The sequence below is a fragment of the Podarcis melisellensis genome (assembly GCF_964234715.1).
Source record: "Podarcis melisellensis genome assembly, chromosome: 7".
In the NCBI taxonomy this organism is placed as follows: Eukaryota; Metazoa; Chordata; class Lepidosauria; order Squamata; family Lacertidae; genus Podarcis; species Podarcis melisellensis.
In genome coordinates this window covers 48286099-48298328 of record NC_138539.1, presented here as the reverse complement: position 1 = coordinate 48298328, position 12230 = coordinate 48286099, and the positions used below count along the sequence as shown (strand labels likewise).

Here is a 12230-nt window from a genome sequence, read left to right as displayed (position 1 = left end):
TAAGAAAGGGATCATGGGTTTGTTTCCTCTGAGTACTAGCAAAGACACGTGGATTGTGCCATAGGATATTCAGATAAAAAAATCTCATACTAGCAGACATGCCTGTACTCTTACTGTGGGGGTGTCTTGATATATGAATAGAATTTAGAATTCAATGATCAAAAAATGGAACCCCTACTTTATTTTTACTTCTGAGGTAAGATTTGTTAGAATGACAGAAGTATAAATGCTGCATATTAACATACTCTCCCATTTCAAAATGTCTACATATTTCAGACAAAGTATTTGATTATATTTAAAGAAACACTAAAAAAAGTTTAAAGTGTTTTAATGCCATATAATTGAGAAATTTGGGCTCTGACCACAGCATTCTCCTTTCTAAACATTTTCACTCAGAGGTCAGTGGTTTTTTTTCCAAATTGATGTGTCTACAGTAACAGCTGCAGTTATAGGTAACACATGTAATAAAAACTATTGCTGAAACCCTGTATAATGTAATAGGAAATGGGCTAGAATATGTCTCAGACTATACAGGTAATTGTATTTTTTCTAAAGAGTTTATACTGCAAGTTAATTAAAATTGTTAACTATCTTAGCATTAATTTTCTCAACCTCTCATTTTGTTTTTTTACTCAGTAGCAGATGGCACATTGGAGCTGTGTTGCTTACCTGACCTCCGCCAGCTGCATCGCTGTTTACTGGGATGGAGTGAAGGGACTAGTCAAAGGTGAGGTGCAAACATGCTTGCAGAAATGTTGGATTGCCTCTGCCAGCACGCTGAACTTCCTTCTGCTTTGCAACTTCCGCGGCCAGTATACAGCAACAATAGCAGCAGCTGGATGGAGGTCAGGTGAGCAGGGCAACCCCATTCAAGTACTACCCAAGCTACTGTCTTCACTTATCCTTCTTTATTAAGAAACCAAAATGAATATCCACATCATACCCTTATAAGCCTCTACTTTTATATGTAAAGTGTATTAATTTGAGATTCACTGTGCAGAAAAAAATGGATTTACCATGTTTAAAATTACTGAATGCCTTGTATGCACTGATTTTGTAATTTTAGAAAAAGGAAGTGTTCATACTTGTTTGGCATGATTTGTTGATTGTTTTATAGGAAAAACATTTGCCACACAGATTCAACTCTCAGTTTACAATGGATTCTAAATACCTATATCATCTGTTATAACAACTAAAAATATATCTAATACAATAATTGCAAATATTTTGAAAATTATCTTAGGGTGACAATCAACTAAGTCATACTTAAGAGTAGGCATAATAAAATCAATTTACTTAAGGGTCTACTCTGGATATGACTTGGCTGGATATCATTCATTCACATTCACACACACACACACACATTTACTTGTTGTGCATTACTTTTTCCATTTGTCTTTTAATATAATAATTATTCAGCATAAAACATTTTCTTCCTAAAGAAGTTACTGTGGTTACCACATGGTAGCTGCCATCTTCCAACACAGATGTGAAGGGATTTTATTAACAGGAAATAATATTCCTGTACATGCTTAAGTTTGATGGTCATTTTAGATTCTCCACTGAAAAGTAACACAAGCTAAGCCTATATTAACACATAAAGTATTTGCAAGGAGATTTATAGGCACAAAAAACAATTAATGAAAACTACTGTAAATATGTGAATAGGGAAAAGTGCAGCTATTTTAAGTATACCTGATAATGCATTTACCTGAATATGTCCTGTAAGTAGATATTAATCTCTCCCCCCAGTTTTCATTTGTATGTCCTGGATCTGAATCTACAGAGTGAAGAAGACATGGGAGAAAAGGGGTGGAGGAGAGCAAGGAAGTGTGGCATACAATATAGATATATATGGACATGCCACTTTTTTGTTATTCCTACAGAATCCTTATGCTAGCTTTACAGTGCTGTTAAATAAATGCCTAGAAAATTAAGAATTCACACCATTGCTAAACAGTCTAAAGCAGTAACAAATTGTGATTTTACAGGGAAATATTGCAGAACACTTGTAGAGAACATACTGTACTTCACCATAGAAGTTCTTCAGTACATGATGGACAAACATCAGAATGAAACAACTATGTAAGAGGAGTCTGAGATTCACAACATTTTAAGAATTCCAGAGCATATGCTTTACAGCATGTTTCAACAGAATATTTTTTGTTATTGTGGAATATAATCCAGAGATGGATGGGACTATTAAAGTTTGCCCGTCCCAGGTCTCAGAGGAGGTAGACCTCAGGCTGTGTATGCACAACATTTTATTCTAAAAGCAATGGAGACTGAGTATTTGTTTTTTTCTGTGTAGGCCATACAGAATCTAGATCTATTGCATATTTTTGGCCCCTGAAAAGTGCTTCTTGAGAAACTGGTTTCATTCAGAAAATAAAAGCTCATTGTTAATTGATTCGGCATTACCCTGCCGCTAGTGTATAAATAATAAAACAGATGAAAACAAATGTAGACAGTTCTGGCAACTGGAAGTGTTTCTACATCTGCACATTGTGGCTGGGCACATACAAATATCACAATAACCACTTCCTTTTTTCATTTATATGGGGCATGTTTAGGGAGGAAAAGGTGTGGATAAGGTAATCAAGGAGAGGGTTTTCAAAATTATTATCAAGAAGAGCAATTCTTCTCCAAAATATTCCAGGGCATATCTTATGAGGTAGAAAACTTTAATTTGCTGTGGTATAAATCTCTGCTGGCATTGCAATGCAAACAGAGGGCATTATCCTGTCAGTTCAAAGGTTTCCATTTCTGTAATGAGACCTCCCCATCTCTCCTCCCACCCTCGTCCCAAATCTGCTCCAGATATTGAGAAAACCCTTAGAACAGGTTTAGAGGGCACACGGGGGAAGGGTGGAGTTCTGTTGCACATGCAGAAATCCTTGCATTGACAGAGCATTCATGCGGTCCTACACTGGGCACAATCCAAAGCTTCCAACAATTCATAAGGCACTTCAAAAGCATGTGTTTAACAAATAGCAAATCATGCCAAACCTAAGACTTAATTACTACTTTTGGAAGTATAAAAGAACCAAATCTAATAAACACCAGGTTTAAACATTAGGAAGAACTTTCTGACAGTAAGAGCCGTTCGACAATGGAACGGACTCCCTCAAAATGTGGTGGACTCTCCATTGGAGGTTTTTAAGCAGAGGTAGGATGCCATCTGTCATGGATGCTGTATCTGAGATTCCTGCATTGTAGGGGGTTGGACTAGATGACCCTTGGGGTCTCATCCAACTCTACCATTCTATGATAAAGTTTATACCAGCTGACAGAGCATAAGTTATCTGTATTAATGTCTAAAATCATTAGTGAAATACATTGCTATAACTAAAACGGGGAAGCCCCAAACATTTTGCAGATCTCATTCCAAGAGCAAGCTGATATCAGTTTCTTTGGGAAGTTTTAGCTTAGATTCAGGTTTGGTTAAGATGGTTAAGGAGACAGTTTTGGTCACCTCACATCAAAATGGATATTGTAGAGGTGCAAAAGGTTTACAAAAGGGCAAGCCAAAAGGGGAGTAAGGGGGGCATAATAGAGATGAATAATATTATGCATGGTGTGGAGAAAGTTGATAGGAAACCGTTTTCCACCCTCTCTCATAATACTAGAATCTGGGGCCATCCAGTGAGGCTGAATGTCAAAAGATTCACAACACACACAAAAAACACTCTTCTTCACACAGCGTATGATTAAATTATGGAATTCATTCCCATAAAATGCAGTGATGGCCACCAATGTTGGATGACTTAAAAAAAGGATTACTGTAGTTAAATTAATAGAAGAAAGAAGCTATCAATGGCTATGTGCCATGATAGCTACATTCTATTTCCACAGTATGCCTTTGAGTATGTTTCTGGGAAGCACAAATGGGGAAGAGTGCTGTTGCACTCTGGCCCTGCTTGTGCGATTTTCACAGACATCTGATTGGCCACTGTGAGAACAAAATGCTGGACTAGATGGGCCTTTCGTCTGATTCAGCAGGACTCATTTTATGTTCTTATCTATTCTGAATGAACTGAAGCTTCTAAACTGTCTTATGCACCATCCCAAGTAGAACACATTATGGTAAGGGAAGCTGAAAGCAGTAAGATTTGAATAATCAGGCCAGGCCTGGTTTTTCCAGGAACATCAACATATATTAACGGGCAGACTGCTCATTTAATAGGTGCACTAGGAAAAAAAGGTAAGAAAAACTGTGCAGCTAGATTAATGATTAACATAAGCAAGCACTTTACTATTACTTTTTAATCTTTTGTGAAGGTTTATTATAGCAATTTTTTTCAAGAGGAAAAAATAAAACTGGCACTACCTGTGTCTGAATTTCGATCTTCATTTCTGGATGGACTAACATTAAACTGAAGTTTACGTTTCATGGAAGACTTTTCTTTCATCTCCTTTCCCACATCACTCCTATCCACTTTGGCAGTTTTGGTGTAGGAGGCAATCTTGTCCTTGCTCTGATATAAACAGAGTTACAAGTACAATGTTTACATAAAACTATTAACAGCGTATTTTTTAAAAAATAAAAATAAACACATTCTATGAAAAACCAGATAACCAATAGAAGAATTACACCTCTAATCTGTTCCTCAGATTACAACAATCTAGGATTATTAGACTTTACTACATATTTACTACAGCAAATACAGAACAGAATAGTAATGGAATGCTAAAGAATTTTGCATCATCTTAAGCTTTCTGTCATAAGTAATAAAGAAAATAAAGCATGTTAAAAATAAATAACAAGTATAAACAAAAAACAAAGTTTAAAAAGGAGAGTAAAACTGTTATTGTGAAAAATTGAGACAGAATAAAGACTGGTGAAGCTGAAAGCTAAATGCCTTTTTATGTCACAGAAAAACACTAGGAACAAAACAGCTAATGCAGTCAACACGTGTAAAAATATTTCACTGAACTCAGAAGTACAATTTGATAGACGTTTGTGATTCAGTTCCTACAACTATAATTGTAGCCAGTTGACTGTATAAAGTTTGCTTTCTTAACAATATAAATTACAAGTGTATCTACCTAAGAAGACAACATTAGTTTTCTAAATATACACTGAAAAAAATACAACAGCAGGTTGGATAAATGCTTAGCTCTTATTCTTTTCTCGGACTCAGTCCTTTTCTCAATAAAGGGTGGATTGGGCAAACAGTAGACAAACATACTTGACACAATAATCTATTTCAGGGATGGTTTAAGTTACGTAATCTGGCTGCCACTAGCTTTTCTGACTCCACCCCTGCCTCTTTTTCTGTATTTCCCACTGCACTCTGTTTTAGGGTGGAAATAACTGACCTAAAAAGTTGGCACCTGGCATGGTGCTAAACAGTGCTAGTGGCATCACTTCCAACTGAGGGAGCTCCTGTGAAAAGTGAGACAGCTTGAGAAGTCTCTGCATTATCACAGAACTCTGGGGTACCCAAGCCTCACTTTTTGCTGGAGTTAAGTTCTGTTTAACAGCATGCCAGGTGTTGCTGCCCACCTGGCAGGCTTCACGTCACTTCATGTGCAGCACCTGTCAGACACAGAAGTGCTTCCAATTTGGCAGGTGTTCCCTTTAGTAATAGAATATAATCTTCATTACCCTGGGGATGCACATCCATTATGGATGGACTGGATCTACTAGGGATAGTCAAATCTGTTGCCATTGGTTTCCCATATTTTCCATTATTATGTTCCGTTTGCCACATTTCTACATCAGTTTGATTTTTTTAAAAGTGAAAATCCAACATTTTAGTATGCAGTTCTCATAATATAAACAAGCAATTTCTGCAATTTCTGTACTCCTTTTTTGGTTGAAGACTTGTATCATAAAATTTGGAGCTATGTGAATATCAAAGCATAGCTATTGTTTTGGTTCACAGATTGTTTCCAGAAATGCAAATTAGGTAGATTAGCATTAAAATGTGAATGACATCCAATTTCTTCCCCATCCACGGAGTCCAGCTCTAGGGGATAATCCGATTTCTCCATGTTGAAAAAAGTTGGCCAGCCCCCATCTATTAAAATGTTTACTATGCTGAATATTGAGGAACTAGTAGGTAGAAAACAGAGCAGATGTGAAACAGCATTTACTGTAAGTTTTTTTAAAAAAACTTAGCTTTCTTATGTCATGAAAATTACTGCTATGAAGCAGACAATATTAATTAATGAAATCAAAATCCTTTAAAATGCTCACATAAAATATATGTAGTAAGTACAATTCTAAATTTCAATCCGACTTAGCATCTTAAACAGAGCAGTTAATATTTTTAATGGATTTTCAAAAGAGCAAACAAAACAATCATTTCCCATGGCTTGTTCATTCAGAATTTAAGTTATATTTTTCAAACTAAAGTTGTTTGCTCATCTAATAATACTGAACAAATGTAGGCAAGCAGATTACACTAAGTTACGCTCAATGTAGCTATGATTATGTCTGTTAGACAAACTGCTTTTTCATGAATCGTCACTAATAGCCAGGCAGCAATACATGGAATATATTTTACTTGCCACAATCTTGCTATCTTAAATTTCCACCATATTTTCAGAGCAATACAACAATCCACTGTAATAATTCATAACTTATTTTCTTTTAAATATCTTGAATACCACCAATTATGAAACTATCCATTTCATTCAGTTAAAAGGCAAATTACAAAGCTGATACTTAAACTGTTAATTATCAGTATTTCTCTGCAGCTCATTGGAGACATAGGCCTGTAGGTCACAGCAGGAATTGCAACATCATTAGGCAATGCTATGTGACTGCTGTTGATCTCATTCCACAAGACAGCTAAGATTATAGCTGTAAAGGATGCTACAATCAAAGACCAGAGCCCCAAGGATATACAGACTGTAGTAGCTCTGGATATATGAAACTAACTTTAAAAGTACATGGATGATGGAGGAACCATTTTGTGCCCTAGCTGTTAGGATTGTGAACTGGAAATTAAAGGGCCGTTATACCATCCTGGCTAGTTACTGCCCACATTTTGGCTTAGCAAGGCAACAAGTTGCGTGTGTCAAATAAAAAATTCCCCCAAGAAGCTTGATGTAACTAATATTGCCATCATTCTGGGTTGGCACTGCTAAAAGAACTCAAATATGCAATTGATATAGTGCTGCTCTATATTTTTACAAGTTGATTTGATGACCTCTCAAGGTCATTTCCATCCTATTCTCAAGAAGATCTATCAAAGGAGTGGAATGTACAAGGTGGCATCACTGTTTTCTCAAAAAAGGGATCAAAACCAGCTTACTCAAACACAAGTCAAAGACACAAAAAGACAGCTACACAGATTCACAGCACTCCTGACATGTTTCCAACAGCTTTGGTGTGTTAAAGTATAAATATTTTTCTCAGCAGTTGTTACTAGAAAGTATAAACACATTTTTTCCCCCTTGCTAGAGAAACATTTTTCAATAATGGGCGCTGCCATCTTTTTGATTTTTAAGGATATGAAAAATCCCTAAGTATATGGCCTTGATCATTGTATCCTCCTGAACTAGCTCTGTGGGATGGAAACTGGGGGCACTGTTTTTGGTTGGTTTCAGAGAGCAGCATTTTGTGCTGCCTGGTGCTGCAGGGTACCATTACTTAACATCTATATGAATCTGTTGGGAGCAGTCATTAGGGGTACTTGGATGAGGTGCCATCAGGACACTGATTATACCCATCTCTGTTTTTCTGTAACATTTGAATTGGGAGAGGCCTTGCAAGCCCAGGACCAGAGCCTGGACTCAGTGCTGTGCCAATTAAGGACCAATAAATTGACTCCTGGCAAGACAAAGCTCTGCACTATGGGTGGGCTGTGCTTGAATTCCCATTATTTTTTATTGTGAATGTGCTTTGCAATAAGAGGAGGAACAAATAATTGAAGGAAGCAATTAATTTCATTCTCCCTGGAGAGAGAACAGGGAACAGATGCGAGACAATAATCTGTTCCCCATCCCCACTGCTAATCCAAGCCTGAAGCAACAAAATAGGCTAAATTTGTGAACGGGAAGCTTTCAAGTAATTGCACAATAGCCCTAAAAACCTAAACGGCACATGTCACAATGTCCAATTATTATCAAATGTTTACCAGAAATCAGGTTTGAAATAACATGGGATGACAACATAAAATGCATTAATTTGGTAATGAAGTTGTATAGACTCTAAAAAATTGAGAGAGAAAACACCAGCAATTCCCTCTTCCCACCAGTGTGGAAGCAACCTTAATGACAACTATAATTAGCTGAGCCATAGATTCTAAAATTCTAAGTTACCGCACTTCCTTCAGCTTTTTTAACACTTCTCATATTGGTATTTTGGTAATATACATATTTATTTAAACTTAAAATAAAATTTATTGATTAAATGCAATGATTAAACCAGGCTTTCCAAACTTGGTGCCCTCTAGATAGTGACTGACTACAACTCTCATCATACCTGACCATTCACCATGCTAGATGAAATGGAGCACAGCTGGAGTTCTCCAATACCTGGATGTCACCAGGTTGGCAAAGGTTGGATTAAGTCAGATAAAATGACCATATCAGCTAACAGGCCTACTTTAAACCCTATTGAAAGAAGGAATTAATTTTGGAATACTGTAGGCAACAGTCTTTTCATAGTAATCTTAATATGATACATACTGAATTCTACTCAAAAGAAAATATCAAAAGTTCACAACATAACACCTCACAAATACTTTAAAATGAATGTTGTGAATGTTTCTTTAAAGATCAGAGGGATACTTTAAGTTTGTGTTTTATCAACTTTAAAACACCTTAAATGTAAGTAATGTCATCAGCTATGAAAGAATGCATGAAAAAGTTTCAGGGCACACAGTGAAAGAGGAGATTATGGTGGGTTTTAGCTCATTACACCACAGGCAGAGTTATTTTAGCAAGTACCTCCTACAACTTTGTTTAGTTGCACATAATGCTATCTCTTCTGACTCATACATGTTCTTTGATTTCATGGATTTGCCTAGCTGCAATGTAATCTTCTTAATCAAGTTTCTTTTTATACCTTTCTTCCAGTTGGTTTCTCCACCATGGTGCTATCGCTGTCAGAATTTTGAATCTGAACTGCCTTTGCTGACCCAAATCTGGGCATTTTATAGTTGTTCACTGACTTTATCTTGCATCAGAGTGCTCATTATGCATCTGCCAGGGGAAAGACAAGAAAGATGGGGAAAGAAAGAAAAAATAAATATCAGCATACTTGAAGTAATCTACAAGTATTGGGTAACATTTCAGTGTATCTAGAGTCATCAGTTTCAGGGTTTCACAAATATATTTATTTATTAAATTTGTATACCGCCGTTCATCTACAGATCTCAGGGCGATTTACAGCATAAAAATACAATATAAAAACAAGAACAAAACAAACAAACCAGCAACCACCCCCTCCCACAAACACATTAAAAAGAATATATGATGATGCTCAGCCAAAGGCCTGGTTGACCTGGCGCCTAAAGGTGTATAATGAAGGTGCCGGGCAAACCTCCCTGTGGAGAGCATTTCACAAACGGGGAGACAATGCAAAAAAGGCCCATTCTCATATTGCCACCCTCCAGACCTCTTGTGGAGGAGGCACACAAAGAAAGGCCTTACATGATGATCACAGAGTCTGGGTTGGTTTATATGGGGAGAGGCAGTCCTTGAGGCATTGAGCTGTCAAGGCTTTGCAGGTCAAAACCAGTACTTTGAATTGGGCCCGGAAACTAATTGGCAGCCAGGACAGAATCAATGTAATATTTTCAAATCATCTTGCCCTGGTGAGCAACTTGGCTGCCGAATTCTGCACCAGCTGATGTTTCTGAACTGTCTTCAGGGGCAGTTCTATGTATAATGTGTTGTGGTAATCTAACCTAGAGGTTACCAGAGCATAGACAAAAGTAGTTAGGCTATCCCTATCCAGATAAAGGTGCAGCTGGGCCACCAGCCAAAGCTGATGGAAGGCACTCCATGCCACTGAGGACACCTGAGCCTCAAGCGACAGCAAAAGATCCAGAAGTACCCCCAAGCTACGTACCTGCTCCTTCAGAGGGAGTGTAACCCCATCAAGAGCAGGCAACCTCCCATCCATCTGGTCTAGAGAACCGCCCACTAACAGTGCCTCAGTCTTATCTGGATTGAGCTTCAGTTTGTTGGCTCTCATCCAGTCCATTACCGAGGCAAGACAAGGGTCCAGCACATCCACTGCCACACCTGCAGATGTAAAGGAGAAGTAGAGCTGTGTGTCATCAGCATATTGCTGACAACGTACTCCAAAACTCCAGATTACCCCAGTCAGCAATTTCATGTAGATGTTAAACAGCATAGGGGATAAAATCAAAGCCTGAGGAAACCCACACTGAGGGCTCCACTTGGCTGAAGAACTCTGGAAGCATCAGCCTTTGGAAACATCCATCCAAGCAGAACCGGAACCACCGCAAAGCGGTGCCACCCAACCCTAACTCAGACAGCCACTCCAGAAGGATACCATAGCACACTTAGAATTGTGATGTTCCAGTTCATTTGATTAGATACTGTAATGAAGAAGTATTCACTGATAAGAAAAAAATCAGTGACTGACAACAAATTTAGAAAACTCATATATACTTTCATCAAGATAAGTATTTCTATTCACATTGGCTTGAATTTAAAGTGGCTCCTCCATTCAAATTGGGAGGGGGCATTTCGACCACCTCTCCATTCTACAGCCTCCACACCATATCCCAATCCATTCTGTATGGTCCCAGAAAACCCATAAGTAGATTTTCAGGGAGCTGGGGAACAAAGGAGGAGGCAGGAAAGGCCTGCTCCTCAAACTCTGCCCAGTTCAAAGGAGGGAAGTTAGGATCTTAGCCATTATCCCCAGATTGCTACAGCTTCTGGAGAACCAAATGCATAGATAACTACAACAACATAGAAAGGCCTATGTATGCAGTAAGCCTAGCATTTGTGCAATCTACTGGATGAAGCAAACGATAATATTGAGCTTGCTACAGCCACTACACAGTGCATGGTTAACAATTCTGTATATAGGCCAAGAAAAGTTGTCTTGTCCTCATGGTTGTAAACTCATCTTCCCCAAACCCTATCTTCTATAGCATATTTACTCTTGTCATTACTATTATTGTAGACAAAATATTACATAATTGTGAAAAACTAAATGTTTTGTTAGAAAAATACAACAATATGAAGAGGGGATGAAACGGTAATGAAATCCACTTTGGGGGTTTCCCTTTGTTTACAAACCTCCAGTAACAGACTGTGCATTATATACATCAGTTTAACCAAAGTTTAGGACCATACATCCAAGCAAGTTTTATAGAGTATTCTGTCATATACACTGAAATTGATCTAAAAGGGCTCCCTGCCAAGTTGCATTCCAGCAGTGACCTTCCATTTCTCCTTTTAAGGTTTGCTCCCACAATTTTTGAGCCCCAAATTAGCACCTGTAGAACTTTCAATTAAAATGTAAATTTTGGAGACTAAGCTTCTGTAGACATCCTTAGCTTTTACCACTAGTTTTTTAAATGGCACCAAATTCTAAGAGGCTTTTACTTAATTGTGGGATTAGAAATGAAATATTGTATCTGATCTGATGGATTGTACCTCCAAATCCTGAAATGTTGCTTCAATCTGCACAAACATTCCTTTTTTAATTTCAGAAAGTAAAAGGTTCACAATAAGAAGTCATGGATTTCCATTTTCAACAAAAAACCAAGCTGTGACAAGTGAGGTAACAAACAAAAGGAGATTACCTAAAGTGGAATCACAGTTGTTAGTTCCAGACTGCCAGTACTATTCAAACTTGAGGTCAGCTTATTGTAGCTAGTATGAAATATCCAAAGCAGATCTAAATAGAAATTATTACAATTACTAAAGTAAATAAGATAATTAAGAATTGTAGCCAACCATTTTCTCAAAATACAAATATGGTAAACAAATGCTTTAATAAATCTTAACTTAGCTATATTACTGTGTAATTGAAAATAAAATATTGCTTAACACACACTCTTAGTGTGGTTCTACTCAGAAAGCAGCAATGATAATGTTAGTGCCATGCTATTTTTCAATTAACATTTTTCATATGTTACATATTCAATGCCTGATGACTTGCATATGAATGTATAAAATACAGCATTGAAAAAAACTGTGGAGCAATGATGTGAGATAATATGAAACTTCTATTCATACTCTTTGATTTGTGATGGCTCATTCATACATATAGTCACCACTGC

At 37.4% G+C, this 12230-nt stretch overlaps 1 protein-coding gene across 5 annotated transcripts in view; it reads right to left on the bottom strand.

Annotated features, from left to right (window-relative positions):
* ANKRD12 (ankyrin repeat domain 12) overlaps nucleotides 1-12230 on the bottom strand; it is a 48367-nt gene that overhangs the window by 19689 nt on the left and 16448 nt on the right. For 2 of the 5 annotated variants that reach the window (XM_081917970.1, XM_081917971.1), the window contains exons 2-5: nucleotides 11751-11845; nucleotides 9026-9162; nucleotides 4331-4478; nucleotides 1712-1780 (exon numbers count right to left, since the gene is read on the bottom strand). In XM_081917970.1, coding sequence (XP_081774096.1) covers nucleotides 1712-1780; nucleotides 4331-4478; nucleotides 9026-9112 — 304 coding nt within the window. In that variant the 5' untranslated portion in view covers nucleotides 9113-9162; nucleotides 11751-11845. Of the gene's footprint in view, nucleotides 1-1711; nucleotides 1781-4330; nucleotides 4479-9025; nucleotides 9163-10033; nucleotides 10329-11750; nucleotides 11846-12230 lie in introns of those variants that run through there. The other 3 variants (XM_081917973.1, XM_081917974.1, XM_081917972.1) reach the window with 3 other exon arrangements.